This window comes from Dermacentor silvarum, chromosome 4 (assembly GCF_013339745.2).
Source record: "Dermacentor silvarum isolate Dsil-2018 chromosome 4, BIME_Dsil_1.4, whole genome shotgun sequence".
NCBI classification, from domain to species: domain Eukaryota; kingdom Metazoa; phylum Arthropoda; class Arachnida; order Ixodida; family Ixodidae; genus Dermacentor; species Dermacentor silvarum.
In genome coordinates, this window is record NC_051157.2 from 53,391,849 (window position 1) to 53,418,845 (window position 26,997).

The 26,997-nt window shown below is 45.6% G+C and overlaps 2 protein-coding genes across 3 annotated transcripts in view; one reads left to right on the plus strand and one right to left on the minus strand.

Annotated features, from left to right (window-relative positions):
- Positions 1 to 1,328: 1,328 nt before the first annotated feature.
- Positions 1,329 to 5,879, minus strand: LOC119450044 (proteasome maturation protein-like). 2 transcript variants are annotated; one of them, XM_037713397.2, is made up of 6 exons: positions 5,821 to 5,879; positions 5,317 to 5,411; positions 5,171 to 5,231; positions 5,006 to 5,107; positions 2,110 to 2,203; positions 1,329 to 1,455 (listed from the first exon to the last, which is right to left on the minus strand). In XM_037713397.2, exons 2-6 carry the CDS (start codon positions 5,409 to 5,411, stop codon positions 1,388 to 1,390), a joined length of 420 nt encoding a protein of 139 aa, XP_037569325.1. In that variant the 5' UTR covers positions 5,821 to 5,879; the 3' UTR covers positions 1,329 to 1,387. The 2 variants fall into 2 exon arrangements, with proteins under 2 accessions (XP_037569325.1, XP_049521562.1); XM_049665605.1 differs by lacking the exon at positions 5,821 to 5,879 and adding an exon at positions 5,595 to 5,651.
- A 267-nt stretch (positions 5,880 to 6,146) lies between these two features.
- LOC119450045 (vascular endothelial growth factor receptor 1-like) overlaps positions 6,147 to 26,997 on the plus strand; it is an 83,161-nt gene continuing 62,310 nt past the window's right edge. The window contains exon 1 of the mRNA XM_037713399.2: positions 6,147 to 6,449. Within this exon, the coding sequence (XP_037569327.1) occupies positions 6,368 to 6,449 (82 nt within the window). The 5' untranslated portion in view covers positions 6,147 to 6,367. The remainder of the gene's footprint in view (positions 6,450 to 26,997) is intronic.

Consider the following 26,997-nt stretch of genomic DNA (forward strand, 5'->3'; position numbering starts at 1 on the left):
ATATAACGAAATTTTTCTATTCCCCGCCGTTACTCCGTAGAAGCATATGTATTTGAGACCTCTACATAACGAAGTGGCAGCGGGAGACCCCCTCGAAATAACGAATTTTCCCCGCCGACAACCTAGAGATTTCGCAACAAATTTTGTCATTTTTGCGCGAGCAGCAACCGGAAGCACCTTCTCCGCCGCGACGGAATGCGAAACGGCGGCGGTGCGCTTGGCGCGCTCGAATTCACGGTGACTGTGAGGCGGGCCTGCATCCATCGACCTGGCGATCTTGCCGCCGCAGGCGTGACCTTTCCCCCTCCCTTCATTCAAACCTGATCCCGCCGCTTGCTGCAGCTGGCCTAGCCCGCCAAGCCGGCACTCTCCTTTTCCAGTTGATGTTGCCGAAGAAACAAAAAACTTTTTTTTCCCCCCCAACTCGCTGGCAGCGCCACTCTGGTTACTGCGCAAGTCTCTGCGCTTCACTTCACTAACCTGACACTATGACCCGATAAAACAGGTCCGAAAATTGCCTGCGCGTTAGGGTCATTAGAATCGAGTATGACCCTAAATTTGTGCTACCATATCGCCATCAGCATTTCAATATGGCTGCCTCCTACGCACTTTGAGCCTAGCTCCTGTAGCTTCGCCATGTGCTGTAGTACGAGTGCTTAGACATTGGTCTACCAATTTAGTTAAACAGCGAATGTTTACAAGTTTAAACGGTTGATAAAACTACTATCCTTGCTTCGTATAGCTGTCTGCTAATTTGCTGTCTCAATCGAAGCTACGCCTTTCGGGCAAAACTGGGACTTTTTTGTTCATCGCAACTTTAGTGTATTGGGAGTAAATCTTCAACGATAGCTGTATTTCTGTTTGAAAGCATGAGGTGCACGGTTCTGTAAGGAATTTTTTTTTCCTCTCTTTTGGTCACAGAAAACGGGTGAGCGTGACAATCAAGTAAATACGGTAAGCGTTTCTTTTTCCAATTTTCGTGCCGAACCTGCATATAATGAAATACTCTCTATAACAAAGTTTTTTGGGCATTTGTCAATTTCGTTATATCCAGGTTTAACTGTATCTGTACAGAATACTTGTAGCACCAATGCCAAGGAGCACACTTGCATCCAGGAAATGAAAATGTTCATCTAGAAATAATGTATATTGCATATGCTTATTCATCCTAGTGGTTAGACGACAACACCTTCTGTTTACAGGTTGTGATTATGGGAAGTGACCCATCGCTTTCTTAACTGCTTCCCAAAAAAGAAAAGTTGTGTCTGTATTTTAATGTGCAAACGTGTCTTAGTATGTGATCAACAGGGCTACACCAAAGAGAAATATTTGTGTGCGCTCAAAAGTGGATTTATTTGCAAAAGCTTACACAGGCAACTTTCCATGTTCAGAGCAGGTTCAAGTGCTTCTCCATTACCAGTTGAGGAGGTCGCAACACTTCGGACTCTGAGAACTCTGAAAGACAACAGTATTCATAAACAACATGCCATCACTGCCAGATTTCTTTCTTCTAACACTTCAGAAGAAAAAATTGTTATTTTATTTGTGTACCCTCAGGCTTGAAGTCAAGCATTACATTTCTACAATGCAGCAAATGTGTACTCTACATCAATAGTCTGCAAATGTTTTTATCCAATTGCTGAAATTAGATTTAAAAATTAGGCCTAGCTAAAGAATTGAAGACAGTGAAAGAAACAGCTTCATCTTAAGCTCCCAAGGCATCACAGCAACTGCCTAGCATTGCAACACCACTTTTGGAGACTACCCTTGCCAGGGCCTGGCAATCTTCCAGCTTGTATAATGTGTGCCACATTAATGGACTACACTAATTACTAATAAGTAAGCAAGGTCATGGGCACGCTATTGACATCTCGGAGAATATTTTTCTAAAGTTCAGTTTCATTTTCCATTCATCATTGGCTCACACGACTCACATGTCGTTATCACCGAGATGAGATACTCGGTGCACCATGTGATAAGAATAGAAAATGAAATCGAACATTACAAAATACCAGCACTGGCTCCTCCATTAGCTATCATGGTTCTCTGGCTTACACATCCCTTTAAAAAATGTTTCAATATGTACACAAAGGTGTGCAGGTGACGCACCATTGTAGAGGTCTTCAAATGTGATGGTTTCATCTCGACCGTCCAGTGCTTCCAGCATAGTGTTAGAACTTGGCAAGAACGGCAGTCTGCCAATCTGTTGGAAAATGCAGTTGGTTCAGTTAAGAACAGTAGAGATTCCAAACACTGGCTATCATTTTGGTGCACGTTAGAGAACCCTAGGTAGTCTGGCCACTGGCAATGAGGTCCTGGACTGAGGACTCCACCCGAAAGAAGACAAGCTATTCACGACTTAACAGATGTTTGTTCTCTCTAACCCCTGCACTACAGCATCTCTCATAACCATAGCACATGCTACTCTGGGACGTTATACCTAATCTACTGACAGTGGACATGATTAAAATGACCAGTGGCTCACAGGAAGACAACTAAAAAAGGCATGTGTTCAACGACTGACTGTACAATTAACTGTACTCTTTAATGTGTTGTGATCAGCCAATAGCTTACAGAAAAAGAAAGAACATCATAACGTAATTTTTCAGATCATATATCATAATTTAACAGTTCTTTACTCATCTAAGAACACAATACAGCCTTCACTTACAATCAACCCAATTGTGAGGAACAATTTGTTATTGGTTTATTTAATAGTAGAAACCACTGGCCGCGGGGGCAGCTAACCAAGTTTTAAAAAAAAGTGAGTATCAGCATTGATAAACACAACCATACATGAGAATAGTGATGAATCAGCACAAATGTTCATAACATGTAAATAGTAACAAAGTCGAAACGAGACATAGAAACAAAGAATACAGGACATCTTCACTGTAATCACTCTTTGAATACACATTCAATTGTAGACGTAAATGAACCCACAGTACCCAAGCTTACTACATCAACAGGCAGTTGATTTCAGATGGCAACTGTCCACAGAAAAAGACTACTTTTAACCTTGTGGAAAAAGGATTTGCAAAACTTGTGTTTTGTTCACGTGCAATTGTTACGAATAGGTTCATGGCTAGGGCCAGTGTGACCACCTTATGAATCTAAATGTTTTCAATCTGTCGATCTTTCTTCATGTGGTAAATGTTGGTAAACTGCTTAAGCGAAATAGCCTGTTTTGGACGAACGAGGGTCAGACCGATAGAAGATAAAAGTGCAATGCTCTTTTGTTGGGTAATTTTTAGACCATTAATGTTTGTGTCCATGAATCCCAAACCACACTGGCATACTCTAGCATGGATATAATTACGAGTTTCATAGGCATTTAGTATATAGGGCAGCCATATAAGGACCGTACAAAGAGCGATGGAACGAAAAATGTTAGGCCTAACATTAAGAGACGGGAAGAGAGCGGTGTGGATCAGAGAACAAACTGGGATAGCCAATATTCTAGTTGACATTAAGTGGAAGAAATGGAGCTGGGCAGGCCATGTAATGCGTAGGATGTATAACCACTGGACCATTAGAGTTACAGAATGGGTACCAAGAGATGGGTAGCGGAGTCGAGGACGGCAGAAGACTATGTGGGGTGATCAAGTTAGGAAATTTGCAGGCGCAAGTTGCAATCAACTAGCGCAAGACATGGGTAATTGGAGATCACAGGGAGAGGCCTTCGTCCTGCAGTCGACATAAATATAGGCTGATGATTAGCATGCTGACTACAGCTTATTTGGATATGCAGAATGGCACCCCCTGGAGGTGATAAAATTTAACAGTGGTTAGCAGTATGTTATGCCTCCTCTTCATCAGCTGCAATCAACAGTGCTGTTAACTCGGCCATATGGCTGCCCTATTATCATCATCATCATCAGCCTATATTTATCTCCACTAAGGACGAAGGCCTCTCCCTGTGATCTCCAATTACCCATGTCTTGCTGCTAGCTGATTCCAACTTGCGCCTGCAAATTTCCTAACTTCATCACCCCACCTAGTTTTCTGCCGTCCTCGACTCTGCTTCCCATCTCTTGGTATCCATTCTGTAACTCTTAATGGTCCAGTGGTTATCCATCCTACGCATTACATGGCCTGCCCAGCTCCATTTCTTCCACTTAATGTCAACTAGAATATCGGCTATCCCAGTTTGTTCTCTCATCCACACCGCTCTCTTCCTGTCTCTTAACGTTAGGCCTAACATTTTTCGTTCCATCGCTCGTGCGGTCCTTGCTCTCGAGCTTCTTTGTTAACCTCCAAGTTTCTGCTCCATATGCTAGCACCGGTAGAATGCAATGATTGTACACTTTTCTTTTCAACAACAGTTGTAAACTCCCAGTCAGGATTTGGCAATGCCTGCCGTATGCACTCCAACCCAATTTTATTCTGTAAATTTCTTTCTCATGATCAGGGTCCCCTGTGAGTAAATGGCCTAGATAAATGTACTCCTTTACAGCTTCTAGAGGCTGACTGGCGATCCTGAATTCTTGTTCCCTTGCCAGGCTATTGAACATTATTTTTGTCTTCTGCACATTAATCTTCAACCCCACTCTTACACTTTCTCGGTTAAGGTCCTCAATCATTCGCTGTAATTCGTCCCCATTGTTGCTGAATAGGACAATGTCATCTGCAAACTGAAGGTTGCCGAGATATTTGCCGTTGATCCCCACTCCTAATCATCAGGTGAGCTTAATTCAAGGGGAAGAGGACAGTGGGTCACATTGATCGCCGTGTCTCTCTACCAGGAAAGTTGGGAGGCCTTGTTAGCATTTCCAGATGTATCCTTTTTGTTTAAAAGCGCCTGTGACACTGACCTGTGAGTACAAGTGGCAGCTTTCAAATGAGTTGTGTGGCTGAAACCTATTCGCTACAAGGCACTTATGAATGCGACTACAAGCATTGGAAAGCTTTTTTGTAAGGCTTCTGGTGATTTCGATGATTTCGCGGTGCATGTTGCATTAGTAAACTCCTGATGCCACTGTATTGTAAGAAGTTGCCGCCTTACCTGCAAAGCTGCTTTTCTTTCCACCATGAGTTTCAGAGGGGCATGAAGTCCCTGAATGGATCGGGCCGTCGCCAGTTGCATCTTTCTAGCATTTTCCTCGTACTATAAAGTAAGGCAAATGATTTAGGTACAGAAAGACATTAAGCAGCAACAAAGCAAACTTACGCTTTTTTCCGATTCTTCTAACGGGTGGGAGCTTGCGAGGCTGTTCCTCACACTGGGAAACCTGCCGATGCAAAACAATCGAATTTAGCAAGCAACGACGATACATTTTGAGAACATCGGAGATTATCCAGCCCTGCGCAACTCACCCATGAAGCATAACATCGTGGACACCATAGGCGCCATGCTCCATTGACGCCGGCTTCTTCAGAGAGTCTGTGGGCCTCAGCGGTGGAAGATTCATCTGACAACATAAAAACAGTCAAATTACAGCGTTAATACGAAAGCCAAAACATCCTCAAATCGTCGTCCGCTCATTCAAACGCAGCACGCTAACATAATTACAGTGAGGGATTTTCGGTTATCGATGCATACATTAAGATATATACATGTATAACATAAACACACGTGAAATAACCGCACTTACAATGAATCTGAAAATATCGTGGCGTTCAACGTGACTTGACATCCGATGTACTCGCCGAGCTGCTCATTGCGGAAACCGCTCGGTATTGCAGCTCACTGTCAACAAAGCTCTAACTAGGTAGCAGAGATTTACGCACATGGCAGTACTATCAACTACTGTACATGGGAAACACAACGATATTTGGAGAGTTTCTTGGAAGATCAAATATAGCGTGTGAAGCACATACCTTGAAGCAGTGAACAAGCAGCTTTTAAACAAGATGGCCGGCAGAACAACTAATAAAAACAAAATTTTTCATCCACAGCGCCACCTAGATTATGTTTCGGTTTCGATTTCGGTTCTTGTGCAGCCTTTGTTGCTCTTTTAACTTAAATTTCATGAAATTTCGCAGTATTTTGCATGGGATAACTATTATTTAAACACACGAGAGCTTCATACGCACTAGTGAAAGACAGATGACTGACCATCAGCAAGTTAGAGCGAGCTTGCATCGTGTTGCTTGTTTTTTTGTTGTCTGTGTTTGCTGGCGCGTTGTGTTTAATCAGCGGCGCAGGAACCACGTGAGCAACGGGAACGGAGCGCGCCGCCCGCTCCACTTTCGTCCGCGGTTTTTCTCCCGCTCTTGAACATCAGCTGAACGCCGGACTCCGCCTTCGCCCCACGCTGACCGGAGCTATGCGCGACGCTATGTTGGACCGCTTCGGAGAGCCGTAGCGTCGATCCGCGTGTTTTCGTTTTGCCGTAGTCGATGAACGTACCGCATTCTCTTGAGAATGACATCATGTGCAGTCGTCGCTCAAACGTGGATTTTGATACACCTCTCGTTGTTGTGCCGGACGTCACACGTCGGAGACCGTAAGTATACTCTCATTTGATGTTTATCAATGCTGAATAGACGGGAATTATATAACGGATTATAAGCGGGAAAATTATGCACTGTTTTTATGTGCTTCTGTCATTTATTATTTTTGAAATTCCCAGTTCATGGTACTACGTACATTCTGCTACTGAGCTCTTAATTATTTGAAATAAATTTAAAATAATTCATTTGAAGTTATTTATATATGTGTGTGTGCTTTATCAACAAGCAGTACAGTTCTTCGAGAGTGCGCTTGTTTAGCCTTTCGCTTATTTATTTCAATTGTACTTCCGAAGCAATTAGAGATAACCAAGTACATCGAAAAACTTACTCAGCAACTCACTTAGCGCGCTGCATGCTGCTCAAGTACATCGAAAACTATTAGATATACCATCGGTCACTCGTCTATATGAACAAGTTCGTATTCTCAATGAGTTGAGGATTGTCAGAACTACCCATATGCTTTTGGGATTCGCCTCAGGCGTATACATTCTTGTGTATTACGACCATAATCGCCAGAAATTAAAATAGTACGGTGGCCGCATATGTATTTGGCGGGCTGTCTGGTATTTCGGCGACCACATTAGGAACGATATGTGGCGCAGTTGACCGCGTCTGTATATATGCAGCCGAGTGACGTACGTGCGTCCGCGAATAATGCTCAAGACTGATATATTAATTCCAATCAAACGGGCTGTTTTTTTCGTTTTCATCAGATACTTCAATGAATGTATATAGTGCGATCAATGCGTTGTTCGGCGCGCATGTATCGTGTATAGCCGTTTCTTCCTGACGCTCGGGAACGACTCCGTTCTTATGAGCACGTGCACACGCTCGTGGTGCTTCTCGCACACAACTCAGAAATAAATTAAAAATTTTCTGCTTGGCACTGCTGTGTTTTCAACTAATGTGAATGCTCTCTGTATAACTTATACCACCTGCCGGAAACGTTTGCTTTTCGTGTCAGATATGGCGAGTTAAAAATACTGCGCTGGAAGGCCGCCTAGGAAATGGCACGGATGACCAGACAAAGTCAGTTCGAAGTCCACATTTTATTCTATACTTTCAAAAGCTGCAGGATATATGCCCACGGGGTCCTCATACATCTGATTTTACGAGCCATGGATCCAGACTCAAGGCTATGAATGGCCCGTCGGCTTATTGTTTCTTCCAACGTGTACACTTTCTCTCCTCATCACCATATACCATGCATATAATCTTTAAATTCTCCTTTATCCCCTTTCCCACTATAGTTTTTCTGTCCAAAGTAATCATCCCTCAAACGGTGCTCTGGACTTTTCGCTGTAAATAAGCGTTCCGTCCCTGAGCTCTTACTCTTCCCCATACCCTTCCCCCCGCGTGCAGGGTAGCAAACCAGAATCTTGTCCAGTTAACCTCCCTACCTTTCCCATCCCGTTTATCTCTCTCTCTCTCTCTACGAAGGGCGCATTCAAGCAAACGTAAATTCTGGGGTTTTACATGCCAAAACCACGATATTATTATGAGGCACGCCGTAGTGAAGGACTCCGGATTAATTTAGACCACCTGGGGTTTTTTAATGCGCAACCAATGCACGGTACACGGGCGCTTCTGCATTTCGCCCAGATCGAAGTTAGCAGCGCAAGTGAACTTACAGTTTTACTTAGTTATATGCGTGACGGTTACATTTGCAAATACACTACTTTTGTTCTGCATGCTGTTTTTTTTTTTTTTTTTTTTTTTTTTCGAACACGTTCAGTGGTGCTCAAGGAATTTTACAGACGTTACGTAAAGCACGGATGCGACGCGCGATTTGAGGATACAATCGTACGTTACCATCAACTGTGGCGTGCGACATCTATAATAGATGGGCATAACTCAGGAACCTCTAGGGAGTCTATGGCATAACCTATACCCGATGGTTCGCTTTAACCCCTATTATGTCACTGAAGCCGCGTCCCATTAGAATATTCCAATGCACGCATTTAATAAAGTTCCCTTCGATAAATCGTCATACCTTGACGTTCCCGCATTGTGCTTCCAAGATTCTACTGCAGAAATATGAAAAAGATAAAGTGAGTATACCTTCGAGGACAGATGGAAAGGAGAAAAACAAATGCGCTACCGTTACGCCACAGCGCGTAATTGACTTTCCACCGAAACGCGGTCATTAAAAGAACAGGGCCGCGATTTTGTAGCGCTTATGACATTCCACTCAAGTCTTATCATCCACCGCTACCGGCCCAGGATAACGCAGCACCGTCGCTCCGACCACTGACAAAGCGCGATAAGCGCGAAAAGGCATTATTACCGGAAAGGCATCGCTACAAAATACCGGCCCAGGGCACAGCACCGATAAGCGCGTGCGTTATCATCGATGATAAAACAAACAAACAAACAAATTCTTCTTCTCTCTGGGGTTTTACCACGGTGTAAGATAGAGCATATATCCTACACCGTGGGTTTTACGTGCCAAAACCAGTTCAAATTATGAGGCACGCCGTAGTATTGGTATAGGCAGGTAAAAACTGTCTTCTTTTTTTTTTTTTTTTTTTTTTTTTTTTGTCCGGCAAGTTAATAAGGTTGGCTTCACCCTGTCAGGCGTCTGCCACGAGCCCTTGGGCTCTGGCGGCGTCGTCGGCCCGCTGGACTGCCCACAGTTGATCTTCTGAGGCTGAGTACTCCGGATTAATTTAGACCACCTGGGGTTCTTTAACGTGTACTATAACGCAAGCACACGGGCGCTTTTGCATTTCGCCCAGATCGAAATGCGGCCGCCGTGGCCGGGATTCGGTCCCGCGACCTCGTGCTCAGTAGCGCAACGCCTTAGCTAACTGAGCCACCATGGCGGGTAAACAAACAGATTAGCAAGCAAGAAACATTCCAGACAGGGTTGGTATAATGTAACCATTTTATTCCAATGCTATTCCTCTTCGTGTTTCGTCAGTGGTCCGAGAAGCGCTCCGCCCACGTTATCGCCGGGATCAGCCGACTGTGAACGGTGGATAACAAAGGAATAAAATTGAGCGCAAGGAATCTTACATTATGCTGGCCCAAGTTGTTTGTCCAGTGTTTGGTAGCACCTTGTCGGGATTTTAATGGCGTATTCGCTCTGTACGCAGTAACCGTGCTGCGTTTGTATATGGCGACAAACAAAATACGCCTATCGTCGTTCTTCCTTTCTTTCTGTTTACATTGCTTTGTTATATTTTTCTGTCGGAACTGTGAACCCATAACACTTTCTTTTATCAGAGAACAGCCTTCATACCTAATTTGAAACACGTCAATGACTAATGCCTAAACAAAGGTTTGTTTGCAGAGTGACCGCTGCATTTGTTGCTCTCCGAAATCATGAGCGACTGATATAATGTTCCATTGTGTTGTAGCAAAGCGTGCTTCATACCCAGGTTCAAATACGTAATACCTTTAGATATCTGCATTCCGTGACCGGTAACAACGTTGCATACGCAAATAGTGAAGCTGTGAATAGGTCATTACACACGCCAAGTATAATTGTCTGATGCAAATAATTTTTCCTATCGTACTTTAATTGCACCAACTGCACGTGTTATCGTGCACGTGTCTGTTGAGGTGTCCTAGGCGGATTTTATAACGTTTTCTAACACGCACTGAGCGGACTCTTTAGTAGCGAAACTTCATTTTTACACAATTTATAAGGAACTGTACAACAACGTTTTCAATGTTTACCCAACATGACGCGACACCTGTTGCGTTGTACGTTTACAAAATTCAGTAACCACGTGTTTTCCCACACATCTAACGTGCCCTAAGCAAGATGGCCGCGTTCTCGCTAGCAGTACTGTTGAAGCCGGAACACGCGTTTTGAAAGCTTTTGGACAGTGCGGGGAAGGAAGGGCGGCAGGAATGATGCCACCAGCCTGCCTGTTGACACTTTAATTCAACTCCGTCATTTCGTTTAGGTCAAACCAAATGTGTGGCGCAGTGCACTTGAAGGTTTCGCACATCGTCCCTTTGGGTCTTGTTTTGCACGTAACAATAATCATCATATTTCTCGCGTTCATTTTATTTATGTAAGTAAGACTCTGTACTCGCTACTTACCTATCAGGAACGCTATATCAAGAGGCACTGGCTAGTGTCACACTGATATTCGGGTGTCGTTCGCAACCTGAAAGTACTGGAAGCGCAGCGTTAAGGAAGGGATGTGCGCACATATCGATGAAGATTATTTTAGGGTGACAAGGTAAGCCCCTTGTCACCGAAAATGTAGAATTATCACACAGAACTTAGAATTATCACAGAGGCATGCTCCCGTGTCTTGTAGCCTTCTTTATTAGTGTTTTCATTTCCTTCGGCATTCCATATCCCTCAATACGAGCAAGAAAACGCGTTTAAATCCTTCTTTGACCAAATATGGAGGCTCTGAAGCAGGGTCCCATGGGAGCCTACGGCCCCTCTCCCCTAGATAGCGACACCACTCGGTGTCTGTATTGACGTAGACGTGTAATCTACATAAATTAACTATCAACAGTCCGACTTCATCGTTTTTGTGGTTCTTGTGTGACACTCAAGGTATCCGTTGCCATAATGACATCTTTTGTTGATGTTCCACGTATTTTTGAACCAAGCACGGCATCCGAACAAGCTTCTCGCTTTGAACGAATTGATGGAATAAAACGAGGGAACGAGAACTGTAAATGCCGAACCGAAATTGTCCTTTCTGAATCTGGGGCCGAATTCACAAAGCTGTTCTTTCGCACGTGCTATTTGCCACGGGCTGGCCGCCTTCCCTAATCATATGTCCACCATCAGGATTGATCGGAATTTGCCCTAACGAATAATTCTAGCTTAAGAGCTTTTTTTGTGAATACGGGCCCTGAAGACGCTGAAGTTTCTTTTCAGTTCCTAAACAAGGCTGGCCTCCGGTACCTCTGACCTCCGGTTGAGGCGAAATCGGTACACGAAGCAACATATGCTCTTCCGCGTTCACATAACTAACGCCCTCCCGGTCCTTTCATCCGATGAGAGTTATGACTATTACGAAGTGCGAATATATATATATATATATATATATATATATATATATATATATATATATATATATATATATATATATATATATACTACGTTCCTTCTAGCTGAACCAGTGCTCAAACAAACTTGTGTATTTGCGCGATCCCAAGGCGTCGACGAGATGCCCGCGTGTGGTGTTCAACGCTTGTCACGGAGTGTGCTCGGCGGTGCGCGCGTTTTCGACGAGGGGACCGTGAGAAAAGCTATCTGACCGTGAAGAAGACTAGCAGAAGACGGGAAGCGACGATCTGTGACTGGCGGGCCAGACGCTCACCGCCTCTCCTTTCTCTCTGGGACAGCTTCTCCGTTCCCGGCGCGCACGCAACTATATGCCGCCATACTATAGCTGCTGTTGCTGCTGCTTGTGGTGCCTCCCTTTCGCTTACTCCGCGATTGCATGGCTCTCTGCTTTTGCGCTGAAGCACCTAGCGAGCGCAGGAATGCATGTACACAAAACGCGCCGCCCGCTTAAGCACCTGTTTCGCGCCGGGACGTGCAGAACCGCAATAGGTATAGCGGCTGGTGTAAGAGGGAGCCCGCATATAGGCTGACGTTACTGGAGCTGCAGTACGTCGATGTGAGTAGAACCGGTAGAGATGAGTTGAAAAGTATCTTTATTTAGGCATTTAAAGCGATCTTCTTGACTTATAGGTGGAACCTAAAGGTGTACGTGTCGCGAGGTACGGCGGCTTACACCTCACTCTGTACAGGCTATACCGTACGTGTGTCCATGCTAACGTTAGCCAAGCTGTTAAAAAAAGAAAGAGAGATTAAAGAAATAACGCGGTGCAAGACACAATAATAAGGCATACGGTGTTCGATCGTCACATCACTGACGACCGAACACCGTAGCACAGGCATAGCTTGCGCACCGGCAGAGAAGAAAGTAGCAGAATAACAAGGGGGTGTCAATTTGAAACACGCTGACCATAAACATCTTTAACATTCACAGACACTCTGACAGGCATGCGTATGATGTGGGACAGTGTGTGAGCGGTATGGTTAAGCGTAAAGACCGCCGAACAGTTGAAGTTAACTGATAGTCCATAGACTGCCTTTTGGATCATTTGGATCATTTCAGATAATTTTTGCATCATGGACTTAAACCTTTCTACCGTTTTCCACAATGATATGCGAACTTCTTCAATGTGTGTGTGTGGTGTAAATAAGGACGTACAGTCAGCTTTCTTGCTGCTTGCTGCGTCAAACACCGCACGTGCCGATCTCCAGGCAGAATAACCGAGGCCGGCACTCCGTTAAGTAGACGCTTCTCCGCTATTAAGCGAACTGTTTTCACACAACGTGAACCGAAGATTAATATATAAGACGGCCGCTAAATGTTTGGAGAATATAATATTTGTGAATGAAACTCTGCCTTTTACCACTTTGAAATGAGGAAGGCTGACGTCATCATGGCCTCTTCTATTTTTCTGTTGGTTTGAATATTCCGTCAGTTGAGTAAACAAACTGGTGTCACGCGATACGCGTTGTGATGAGACAAGTGCTGGCGAGTCGCTGCAAAGGCTCGTAGACCTCGAGGTCCATGAATCTTTCAAAACGTTTCAGCTTTCCTCCAAACGCTCAAGTACAGACGAAAATGATTCTCAAGTTGCAGAAGCTGAGAGCTATAGTCGCTGTTATGTTTACGGCTCTCTATAGTAAGGTAAAGCGATGATACTTTCTGATGTATAACTTTGCTTTAAATATAGTTATTTATGTATCTTTATGTAGATGTACCGTTACCAAGTAACGTATCCTCTTCATGATGACATGCTGGCGAATATTTCTGGCTTCCAATCTCCAGTTGGTGCACTTAACAGTTTTATTTAGCCTTATTGCTTCCTAGTTCTTGCCTCACACACGATTCAGTCACACCGGCCTTTCACAGGCGCGCAAGATTTCTACGCACAGCTTCTCTGTTGGTGTTTTGACCGTAGACATTGAAGCGGTGCGCTAGAGCGAGCACGTCACCTCCTCGTCTTCGTCCAGCTCGCGAGAGCTCTCTGCGCCCAGGCGGAACGAGTCACAAGTTGCGCGAACACTGCAGAGCGCGCACAGTCTGCTGCCCATCCTCGTCGAGATAGCGAGCCGAAGCCGCGATAGCGCGCGCCGGAAGTGAGTGATTGGTGCTTCCGCTTCGCTCCGCCCACTCGTATAGTGCAGCACTTCGCAGGCTGAGACCACGCAAACCGAGACCCTGCAGTGTGCGTCAGAGGGAACCTTAGAAGATCGCGTGCGGCCGCGACTGAGACGAAGATCTCGTGATCGTGCATGGCGTCCTGTTGACCTTTCCTCCCTAGTGTTAATCATCGTCTAAGTTTCTGGCACACTTTCTCCACAGATGCTCACAGCAGAGCTGAAACCAAGGTCGCAGGTTCGATTCCCAACCACGGAGGGCCGCATTTCGACGGCGGCGAAATGCAATTAAAAACGCTCGTGTATATTATGGAGAGATATAATAGCACTTTAAAGAACTCGAGGGGGGTCAGAATTAATTTCTCATAGCCCGAGTGTTGTTTTGGAACGTTAAACCATAATGAATAAATCAATCAACAAATGTTGATTGATTTATGAAGTGGCTTTGTTTCGTCGTGTCCTATGTGCTCTTTTCCTTCTTTTATCTCCGCTCAGTTCACATAATGATGAGGTTCCCAATAGTGTACAGCTCTTAACAGACAAGATACTCCCTGATAAGTAAATATTAGTGCTTTGGAAGGGCAGGAAACACTTCGGAGCGTGTTGCCCAGTCAGGACCACTCGGCTGAAGCCTGTACTGCTCAGCCAACACTATTTACTTATTTATTTATTTATGTACGTACCCTCAGTCGCTGAGGCAATATAGAGGGGAGTGCAGTAATGAGCAAACAATACATTACTAAAATACGTGACTAGAAAGAGCACCTATGTTATATTAAGAAAAAAAATGAAAATACGGCAGGTATCTAAGATACGGCAATAAAAACTGTAAATGAAGAACATAATATCACTCGAGGTCATAAAGGGAAAACAAATCACAGATTCGCTAAACCAGAATCAACGCTATTCAACGCATCAATGCTTAATGGATGGAGCGCCGATATCGCTTTGTCTGTGAACGATGCAGAGTTCAAGGCCCGGAAATTAAAAACAACAGACGGCTCGCCTGGCTTACTGCACGAGCGCTGTGGCACATAGCTCTGGCACTGATGTAGACAACATTATAGAACGCCACACACCGCGCCCTGACACATCCCGACGTGACTGCAACTAATAAAACTTGTTGCTGGGCTATTCATGTTATACCTTAGACCATATGGTCGCTTAGCGCAAATAATGAAGGAGGGACGGGGTAAAGGGGAGCGCTAATCTGCAACTGCCTATACTGCAACTGCCAACTGCCAACTGCAACTGCCAACTGCCAACTGCAACTGCCAACTACAACTGCAACTGCCAACTACAACTGCCAACTGCAACTGCCTATACGACTACCCATGGGTCGTCAGTTGGTGCAGCCAGGTGCGCGGATTTCCTAGTCGTGGTAAGCTTCTTATCGCAGTAAACAAACAAACAAACAAACAAACAAACAAACAAACAAACAAACAAACAAACAAACAAACAAACAAACAAACAAACAAACAAACAAACAAAACAAAAAGTTTGTGAGTCATGCCAGAATGTTCTTTCAAAACATTAAGAATGCCTATAGAGACAGAGCTCGTATTGCGTGTTTTCCGCAAGGGACGCGGTATCATTAAGCCGATCCATGTACAGCCGCCCAAATCTTTAACTATAGCGTGCGCGAGCGGCGACTTTCTGTGCGCCAGCACCTCAAATTAGAAACAAACTTACAAATGACTATGCTATCTGACTATGCTCTCAAAGCTCGTGAAGATAGCATAGTCATTTGTAAGTTTGTTCCTAATTTAAGGTGCTGGCGCACAGAAAGTCGCCGCTCGCGCACGCTATAGTTAAAGATTTGGGCGGCTGTACAGTGTCAGCGGATGCGGTGTTATCAAGCGCGTCAAGCGCTTTCTTGTCCCGTGCGATAATGGGCACTTTTTCTTATAGGATCCTTACAAGGACCCTGCCGGGGAAAGCCTTGTTTCAGAGAAATGATTATTTATGGCCCGGGGGTTTCATTGTTTCTTTAGAAGAAAACCCGAAATCACTCGTCTCCGATTCCTGACGTTTCGAGAAACAAGGGTTGTTCCCGTGACATATATACAAAAAGGAAATGCAATAAGGTTTCTAGAGGGACATTTCTACTGGAGTTCACGGCCGGCACAGCCTTCGAACATCGCATGGGTCGCCGAATTCACAAATATTTTTATTTGTATAAGTGCTGCTTGTTATCGACCGGCCCCCTTCGCTAATGACTTGTCCAACATCTCGAGTGACTCGCATTTGCTCTTACGAACAGTCGCAACGTAAGAACGCTTTTGTGAATGCGAGCCCTGAATGTTAAAAGGGATCTCTATTACTTCTTCAACAACTTAATTTTGTATTCACATGTGCTTCACGCTCAGGATTGCGTGGTTACTGCGTGCATTCGTCGTAGAGAGTAGGGCGACTTGTAGGATAGTTTAATGATGTTGCGCTAATTGCTGCAATATTGCTGCACCATCTACAAGTGTGTAAACCTCAGCTTCGTTCATATCGCTGGCTTGTTCGTAAATAGACGTGCGAGCGAAAAGTTCCTGTTAGATATTGGCCACTATAATTAATAATAAACGCGACACCTTTGTATCGTGCCGCAAATCGCGAAACACGTTCTGTATAATATTGCTTAGCCTCGGCAACGCTAGCGCTATATACCTCATCACCCACCTGACAGCTTTGAGTGTCCCATATAATCCATGCCTTGCACAACATGGATTAACTATAGTGCACTCGAGGGATGGCAGGTGGTCAGGACGGTATAGTGGTTGCGGCACACGGTAGAGATCTGCTAATCTCCTTGGATATTAGTTATACCACGTTTCTGCACGTTCTGATTCGACACCCTGTAGAGATGCTGCGGCAAGACAGAGAACGCATTAGACAGGCTGTGAAGCTCTGAAAACTTCATCTCTGCGAAGCATATATCGCGCTCAGCGTGTAGAAGACTATACCACGTTTTGCTATTACATTTTAGTCTCGGCTTTTATTATTATTATTTATTTATTTCCCTGCGTGCATCGGTTTTCGTGGCTGTGCATCAAACCTCGCAACAGTACTTTTGCGCTAGTGAAGCGTTGATACTCTGTTGCTCGTTCTAGGTTTAGTTAAATTACGTTGTACAATACGAAAATATCGTTACGGAGTGATTCGAGCAATTAAGATGCCCCTATACATTGAAAAGCGACGAAGTTGAAGTTGTGGTCCAGTAGGGCGTTGTATAGCCTTCATCACAAAACTTGCTGCTTCAGCTTTACTTCACTCAAAACTTAAGCTAGCCAAGAACCCCAGCTCCCAAAACAATCCTCCGCTCGGAAGACGCCCACTTCATCGTTACGTCCGCCACGTCGGATTTATACAGGGTGTCCCAGGTAACTTGAGCCAAACTTAAAAAATATGCAAATGCCACGTATAGATGGACAGAACCAAGGTATAATGTTGTGTGCCGTCGCTTGGAGATACTTGGATTATTTTTGCGTTACACCTAATTACATAATTAGTCTTAATTAATTAATTAACTTATGAAATATTATTAGATGAAAAGTGTCAATGAGAAAATTGTAGAGCAACATGAAAAACTCCCGATACAGCTTTCTGTTTCTCAATACGTGCTACATAAAAGTGTTTTTTCCGAGCGTGAAAGAAGCCTGGATACACGCCAAGTGCCTCGAGCGGCCAGTCACCCTTACGCGATGAAGTGTCAAAAAACGCTGTCGATGGATTGGCATTCATAATGTACAGGGGGTGGCTGGGAAAGGGACGCCCTTCACATTGTGAGCGTGCATCCACCAATCCCGATGCTCGCAAAACAGAATAGAGAGAGAGTGAGAGAGAGAGAAATAAAGAAACCAGGGCAGCATAAACAACAATGAAAAAGGCAAACTGTTATGACCTATGAGAGGTAGGTGTTCAATGACGGCTGGTATATATATAAGGGAGGTGTAGGAAGCCAGCGATTCTACTCGCCGCTCTATCAAGCATCGCCCACTCCGACCGGACTCTCTCAATGTGGCTGCTCTTTACGGCGATTGACGTCATACGGCCTGGAGCGGCGCTTCCTGCAGCGTATGATTTTGTTATAGTGGAGGGCGCATCTGCTGCTTCTAGAGAGAGAGGTGTGAAGTACCAGCAGTGAGATAAACGAGTGGCATTTCTATATATGAAGAAATGTGGATGCAAGCATAGCCGACACGAGCGTTTTGGGGAGTTTCTTATCTTTTAGCCTGGCACTTGAAATGGAAGGAGTAAACGGTGGCGTAGCGAGCAACACGTCGTGGTAAATATCGATGTCGCTTTGTCCTACTGCAATGCGCCTATCTACATGTGTCTTCTTTGGCGCGCAATTAAAGAACAGGGCCCGAATTCACAAAAGCTTCTTACGCTAGAAGTTTTCGTAAGAAAGAATTTTAGCCAATCCAGATGCCAGACGTATCATTAGTGAAGGCGACCAGCCAATGGCAAAACGAACTTACGAAAGAAAAGCTTTGTGAATCTGGCCCCCCAAAAATAAGTAAACGGATAATGGGTATACTGTTTTACGTGGACCATTACATCATACGGTGTCAGTACCGTGCTCGCGTTGCGGCGGGACATAACTGTCTTTCACCAGAAGGTTAACTGGAAGCTGACGACAACCATTCCTTATTAGGAGCATTCAATGAAATTGTTGCTTGCGATTCTCTACGTGATTTGACCACCCTATTTTTTTCTTGTGTGTCAATCTGTTCAAACAATATGTCATATCGAAAGTCATCGTTATTTCGTAAAAGAAAAGACAAGAATTTCCTAACCATCAATTGACGCTCTTTTCCGACGTAAACGTATCTCGAGCCTATAGCTGCCTGGGCCACCATGCGGACATGCACATTGCACCAGTCTATGTTTTATGTGTCTTCTTTTCGTGTTTTTAAACCTCTTGCGAATGCAATGGTGTAGCGCTAAATTCCGCCTGAATCCTTCCCCCAATGGCAAGCTGATGTGTAGCACGAATAGGCATGGTCACACGGCGCGACGTATAGAGGGCCGTCACATCTCTAAGTCGTTTCATTCGCCAGTAATCGGAGAGCCTACACAACGAAACGAAAAAGCCGGCCAATGAGCGACCGAGCGACGACGTACGGCGGTATTCGCGCTTGCGTTCTCACCATCACTGCTTTGCTTTGCAATGGAAATATCGATCTTCTAGCGTGACGTCGCGAATAAATTCCTTGTTTACCATTGAGAAGGCTTTGAATTGCGGAATCTTCGAGTTGCTTTTTATACAGCGCTGCCGCGCGTCCATGAAACGAAGGATAGTCGCCTACGCCTACGAAGCGTGTGCGGAAAGCAGTCGCTAACTGCGTAGCTCGGAAGAATGCGTAGCTCGGTGAGCGCAGTCGCTCTGTTCAGAGGGCGGGAGAACTCGTCATCAATCTCCTAAATGCAGACCGGGCTCCACGACCTTTGGTTGGCGTTTGTCTCTCTTTCGTCCGTCCCCATTAGATAACAGTGCCCGCGCAATCAGAAATGCACACGTTCGTGTGTTGTTTCCGCTGACGGCAGTGAGAATCGCTTTATTATGGCTTGCCCGCTCTGAACACGAAATATGCACCGTGTTGTTCTGCATGATGCAGCACGTGAGTGATGAGATATTCTCAACAAAGCTTCTCTTTTAATATGTTTCTTTTTTTTGTCTGAAAAGAATAAGCTAGTTACAGAGAATCTAGCTTAGCGCCGGAAGAATTGGCGTCCACATACTGAGCACAACAAGCTCAATCACGTTCAGTCGTTGACATTCAGCAGTTACTGAACTTTCTCGAGCGCTAAAGACGAGTTGCTTCCGCTGAAGACAAATTCTATCTTCACATCGAGCACAGCATACTTTTGCCGAAATACTGCAGAACTTGTACGATTCATTTATTGATAGCAACACTGGAGCTATAAGAGACGCTCTAGTGGAAGGCTTCTATATATAGTTACTCGTTTGGCCGATATGTAGTGATGTTGGCGTGCACCTAAAGCTAACCACACGAACGCTTTCTAATTCCGCCCCCTTCCTGATGCGGTCGTACTAAATGCGACCTCGTAACTCGCGACCTCGTATTCGGCAGTATAGAACACCAAATCTACTGACACACCGCGGCGGGTGTTGATGTTTGTAATTACTGGGAATACCACGACGCCCCGATTGAGGAAGTAGTATATAATAAACGTCTAGTATGAAGCGTTCTTAACATTGTAAAGAGAGAGAAAGAAAGCAAGGAGAAGGAAGGCAAAAAAGTGAATCAGACAAGCGTTTGTTTTGCTACCCTACATGGAGAGGGAGAATAGAAAGGGAAAAGAGGGAGAGGCTGAGCACTGCGCGCACACAGGAGGGTGCACAAAAGGACTATAAACGGTCACTCAGGCCGGTGCACTGCAAGAAGTGAGTGCACTATAGCGCACGAATAGCTTCTTGCGCCAGTGACGGATGTGATCACAGTTTGAGTATCTTAGACTAATAAAATGGATTCGATTGAGTCCAGCCGGTTTAAGGCTGTCCGGATGGAGGCGAATATGTCAGAAACTCAGACATTGTGGCAATAACAATGATGTAGCGATCTGAGTGGCAAACGTGCAATCTGAGTTGCTTGTAATCGGCACTTCACAGTTCATTGTGAAGCAACGAATCGATATGCTGCTGATACAATTTTTTCGGAAGCGTCACCTTTTAATCGGAACAGTTTCAGCGTAATGTTATCCTGTGTGACCATGCGCACTATAGAGGCAACTATATAGTTGCGAAAAGCTTTGTCCAGAGCACAATAACTGCCGCAGTTTGCTTATCGACTGCTTAATCTCAGTTTTTCATATCATATACAAACATGACGGCGTTCCTTCATCGTTATATATTGCAGAAAACGTAATTGCAACATCTGCCACACTTGTATCGTGTTTGTATTGTGTGATGGCAGAGTGAACCGAGCAGCAAGCGAAGTTTACCCAGAAGTCCTCTCACAAACCTGCGTGTAATCTGCAGTTCGCAGCTGATCGTATCTTCACACCCACATTGTCCTCATAAATCTGGGCTGCTTTGAACGGGAATGGACACCGCCTCCCCCATTATATGTCGACACATAAGTAATAAACGATGGGCAGTTTCTGACCAACTCGCAGTTTCTACCCTACGCCCCCCCCCCCCCCCCCCCTCCTTTCTCCCATCCCACCGCCATTTGTTTTATCTGTGACGTACGGTGTCGCCCACTCTATACTATAGGAGAAGCACTATCTTAGTATGAAATCAAGTCTATCTTCATTGCTTCTGAACGGAGTATGAAATCTATTCTATTAGAGTGTGCCCCAATCTAGTACACTCTAATTCTATCTTTATTTCTTCTGATGAACCTCAAGGGAGGAAGCCAAACAAGACAGATAGATGATTGGAAGATGGAGACGAAGTCATCAACAGTCGTCGAACAATGGATGTTGCCAGAACCAGCATTTTGACAAAGAGACGACGTTTCGTTTCCTTGTCGGAACGTTTGATCCAGAGACATCCATTCTGAGATAGCTAGTTGTTGAAAGATTAATCTCCCGGTCTTCATTACAAATATAAGCTGCACTCGCCGCTTGAATATGAACGAGATGTAGTCGTCGTTGTTTCCCTATAAGGTGGCGACCATGTAGTTTTTACTCAGCCTACTCCGCGCCTCAGAACCGAAGCCGTGGGCTTCTCTCGGTTCTTCGTATTGGGCTTTTTTTTTTTTTTGCCGTACAAGAAAAAGGCCAAACTTCCGAGTATTTTCGCGGTGCCTTACATTGCCGCCTGCGGTGAAAGCGTAAAAAGACGTTGAAAACGATACTCGAAAGGACGAAGCTATATCGTCGTAAGCGTTTCGACAACGGTGCAGACCTCCAGAAACGTATACACGTGACACTTGCCGCAGCGTTCTGTCATTGCCACCGTGAGCGTCACGGCTTGATGCATTTGTGCCGGCGAAAAGATGGCGTAGTTTTATGACTCTGCAAATATGTCACCATACAGGGTCGAGGCGCCCTTCGTGGCTCACTAACGCGAAAATTGCGACCGCGAAGCCTTCCGGTCTTGCGCTTCGAAGGTTCGATGTACATCGGTATAGGTATACGAACGAATGCCACGAAGGCGGTGTATGTATACATGAAACACGCCTTGCCATGGCGTATCGCCTCGCTGATGTACAGCGCATGCGTGTGGAACCACTAAGCATTATGGGTAATACGAAATTGATGTAGTCCTACGCGCCAGGTCTGCCTTGAAGGCAGTGCGAAAACGGTGGAAAGAAGGTCCGCGCCGTGTCGCAGAAATGAACCACGCAGTGCAGTAATCAAGGGCGTCTCGAGACCATTCACGCATGTCGGCTTTAAAAAAGTACTTTTCTTTCACGAATTCACGGCTTGCCGCGGCGTGAAGCCCGAGAATTTAATTTTAAATTCTCACATGAGGGCACTGTTTTTGGCACTCAATCCACTGATATGCAATTTTCTCTGTGCTTTCTTAGTTTGTTTCGGTGCTTCTTCGATTTAGGCGGCAATGTCTCCGATATCATTATCTTGCCTTCCGAGGCTTCCCGTTGCTTCCGTCTTCGATATGCATCTCATTCTTTCCGATATAACTTACATGGAAGATCTGGGGAATGGCGGCAACTTGTTATGACATTTTCATTCGCACACCGAGAGAGAGATAGAGGTAGAGAGCGGTTTCATTCAACGAGAACAACGCGCAATCTATCCCGTCTCCCTTACCGGTTACTGTCTGCGAAGCATAAGAAAAGATAGGCGCCGTCCACTGCGCAACTTTCACGGGCGTCTCTGAACGATTTAGAGTGGAAGCCAAACATCCATCGCAGGAGATAGCGGGAAAGGGGTCTCTGAACTGCAGAGTGTTTTCACTTGGCCGATGCAGCGCATTGCAAACGCGATAGGCAAAATCTTAGGAGTGAGGCGAACACCTTGCCCTCGAGCCACTTGTATTACTTCCGCGCGTGGGAAACAGATATTGTTTGAACACACATTGCATGCCAAGTGCTATCTGTTCTGGTTGACAGGGTGCGAACGTCAGCGAGTTGGTTAATTAAAGCTCTTGCTCGTTTACCTGTTCGGGCGTTCTTTTGTGTTACAGAGGCTTAAATAATTTCGCTTCACTCGACTAGTTCGGTGTTCTAACGAGTTCCTCGTGAGCCGCTGCAACTGATGATGCCGACGTCGACATTTTAGGTAGCTCAGGCGTGCGCAGCGTCCTAAGAAAATTCGACTCCCGAGTGTTTCGGTCAAAGAAAATTGCGCCTTCCAGAAGCGGGAAAACTTGGGCACCTTCCAGCTACTGGCCAAGTAGGTCGGTGCTTTTCAGACAGCTGGCACGCACGCGGAATTGCTGCGTCGTCGTAAAGGGGCACTTGGAAAACGCAAATTACGCTATGCAACTCATAAATTGTTCTTTCTGCGTTGATTCTGTTAAGGGCTACAATTTCTTTTAGCCTTTCGACATCACAATAAAGCCCATTTAATGTCATCTCAGCTGTCATTTCCAAATTGCGTTTTGACCACCAAGTGAGAACCTCCTGGTTGAACAAGGGCTTTCTCTTTTTGTGTTAAGCGAGGGCTCACAGTCACATGTCGCAATTGTGACCAAGGTGCGCGAACGCGAAGAAACACAGAGCTGCGCATCAAAGACGATGTTTGGGTCTTGAAATGTACGACAGAGTATTATCCTCTTTGTTCGCTTATGTTCTTTTATGTATTCGCGTAAAACAATAAAAACTTGTGAAAATGAGACGGAAATGGTCCATTCTAAGTTATCAAGGAAGCGAAACTAACCCGCACTTTTCTTCGTATGACTGCGCACTCATGAGGTTATTTTCATAGTGTGACTCGGGTATAGCGCACATGCATAAAGCGACATCAGTGCTGCCGTGGCGTTGCGTTCATTTGTCGCGTTTGATGATAAGTATGTGCCTCTTTCGTAGACACTTGTCGCCGCCTTGCGCCATTATAGAATTGCGTCTAGGAAGGTTAATCGGAAGCAGACTTCGCTTAATCTGCACAAATGTCGCCAGGCTTGACAATTCTGCATCAAAGAAAAGGAACATTTCGTTAAGCGGCGTTCTTTCGCGCTCAATGACATCCGTCGATTACTTCGGAAACATCCGTGTTTTAATTAATCCTGGCTTACTATGTGGCCTCGTATTCAGCGTAATAATCGTATGAATTAAAAAAATAGAAAGCTGCGATCGAGATGCTATATAAAAGACCGACTATAATCACCCTTTTTCAGCTGCATGGTTATTTCGTTAATTCGTACCAAACTAAACTTTCACGAAAGGATTCACATACAGTGGAATCTCGTTGATACGATCTTCACGGGAACCGGAAAATAAAACGTATTATCCCGAAAAATGTATTATGCAGAAACGTATCAACGAGATTCCACTGTACTTGTCATGTTTTAACTGAAGATATGGAACCAGACGCATGTATGATTAGCTTAGATATTACTGTCGGCCATTGCCACAGAATGTAGTACTATAGTGAACGCACACACACACACACTGTATATGTATCACGCGGCAGGTTGCGAAAGACGACGCTTCAGGATTGCCTATATATAGCTGCTCGCTCGTATGTGTGAGGCACGTTCCCTTCCGGGCCACATCTTGAAGCGCTTGCCAAGGGATCGCGTAGCGGTCGAGGTCACGACGGCTCGACGTCATCGCGCGCAATGCCGCCCAATGGACTCGTCTCTCGCGCCTCCGCAAGAGCGCGAGAGCGCCCCTTCCGTCTGTCTTCACCGCGCAGCACGCGTCGCATTCGGCAACAGGCATCCGAGTCGAGCCCCTGCGTGTGCCAGAGTATAGATCGGATTACGATTTCCCACGTCCCTCTTTTGTTTCACGGCACGCCGAAGAGCACCAGCGCATACAGATGCCGCGCCCGGACTGAATATATGTGTGCGTGTCGACTCGACATGCTTGACATACACGTGCTCCCAGGCATGTGGTCGAACAAGATCTCGCTGGATGTATATATGCACGCTGGCTGTTGTTGCGACCCACACGCGAACACGTGTGGATCGGCTCTTTTGGATGCAGCCTGTCCTTGCGGGGAACACCCAGGGTAGGACTGTTCTGCACGTGTTTGACGGCGAGCTGGTTGATGGATTGTACTTGTATAGCTTGAATATAAGCTATTAAAACGGGGATGATTGAAGAGGAAGAGCGTAATTAGTGCTAGCTCTCTGACAAGAAAAAGGAAATGTGACAAGGTTTTGCGGGAACCGGATGCGGATGTCTGAGTGTGCTGACGGCAGTGAACATATTCCTTCTCATGCTCACAGCTATGTGTGAGAATCTGTCAAAGCTTTGTAACATAAAGCGAAGCTTTACGGTGCGTGAAATGCGATTCCACTTGACTTAATTGTTTCATATTGACTTCTGTCGTAGCGCGTACTTCACCAGTGAGGGTATACTGTGTGATCTGTTCACGTTCCGTGTTCTTACTGCGCAAATCTGTTGTTATACGCTTAAATCAGAGCGCCCGGTTGCGGCATTTTTCTGATGATCGTGCAGGAGGTCACGCGTCCCGTCCATGTAGGCTGCATGCGGATGGGAGTGGAATGCAAGAACACTTACGTGTCTTTATTGAGCCCTACACTACGGTGTTTATCACAAAGCGAGAGAGAAAACCTCACTTAGCGGATAATGTATGCGCAATAAGGTAGATACTGTCCGTCTCCTATATATACATATACACGAAACATAGTGTGCGTGAGAGAGAGAAACACAGGATAGGAAAGACAGGAAGATGAATCGCAGTAAATGTCCGCTCGACTGCACTATACTAGTGGAAGAGTAAATGGCGGAAAAGATGAGGTAAAAGGAAACGAAGATGGGAAAATACACGATTTTCGGGCACACGTGGCATAATTAACGCTCACATTCTGTCCCAACAACTAATGCCCCCCCCCCCCCCCCCTCAAAAAAAAAAGAAAAAAAAAAACGAGAAAAAGAAAAGGGTGTGTAGAAAGACAGCAGAGCATCTAAAGCCTCTCGGGCCGTCGTCGATTGGGACCAGGGTCAAAAAATGTTATGTATCGAGAGGGGACAGTCGTCGAGCTTGCTCAGCGCCGCGGATAGCGCTGTTCTTTGAGCGCTAAAGCGATAGCGCTTGCAGAGGAGGTGGGTGGTTGTCTCTCTGTGTACTTACAAAGTTACCCGCTGACGAAAACCAAGCGGGCGGTCTACCGGGCACTTGCCCTTTATATAAGCCACCTGCACTTCGTCGCACATGGAAGGGGGACACTCCACGACTGCAGCAGACAAGCATCACCATACTCATAACTACGAGTACTAGTATACCGACCAAGCCCGGAACGTCCGGACACTTGATGCTCTCCAGTACAGGCCCGCCTTGCAGCCACTCCGGAACAAACCGCACGTTGCAAGCTGCAACAGAGCGGCTCTGCCTCCCCCTTGTTTTTTCATCTATCTACTCCTGCGCTTCCAATTGTGCTTCTTGTTCTTTCACAAACCACTCCCCCCTTTGCCTGGCGCGGCCGCATGTTTGGGCAGCTTTTCCCTTTCCACTTCATTTCCGACAGGGATGGAGCGCTCAGTGTCCGCGCTTGCGCCGCTGAGCAAACGCCATTTTCCGGGCAGTGGACGCCGATGCTGCATGACTAGCGGGTATCCTTTTGTGCCCAGCTACACCTGCGACGACCAAACACGGTCGTACAGGACGCGCTTAGACAAAAAGTGCGTATACGTTCAGAAACAGCAGGATCACCTGTTCGCTCCACCACTCCCCCCCCCCCCCCCCCCCCGGCCCCCTTTCCTATACATCCTTCTTTACATTCCGCCTGTGTATTGTAATACCGTTGACTTCAGCTGCTGAAGTGAAACAGACAATATGTGGGGAGGTTAATGGTCTCGAGCTGATGAGTCTTTCGACGAGCCGGAGCCACGACCGCAGACCCTGTGAAGCATTCGGCGGCGTCTGCACCCGACCGTGGGAAATCCGCGCGGGGCAGGTACGACCTGTGGTGTGTTTGACTTGGCCGGGAGGAAATTGATTCACCTTGCTCTGCTTCCCGCCAGCTGCACTGTTACTCGCTTCGGAAATAAAACCATAAACACAATAGGAGTGCGTATAGACATGTTTATCCACATGCCGGATCATGTATATACGTTTGCCGCGCTGAGCGAGTGGGCACTGGCATCCGTGTGTGTACGAGTTCGGCGCTCTAGAGTTTTCATACGAACGGATTTTCGGTGTGAACGGTCACCGCTAGAGCTCCGTGAGAACTCGGTGCTTTTAATGTAATAGGTAACACTCGGTTGTATCTGAAAAAAAAAAAAAAAAAAAATCGCAACCGTTGTCTTTCTGAA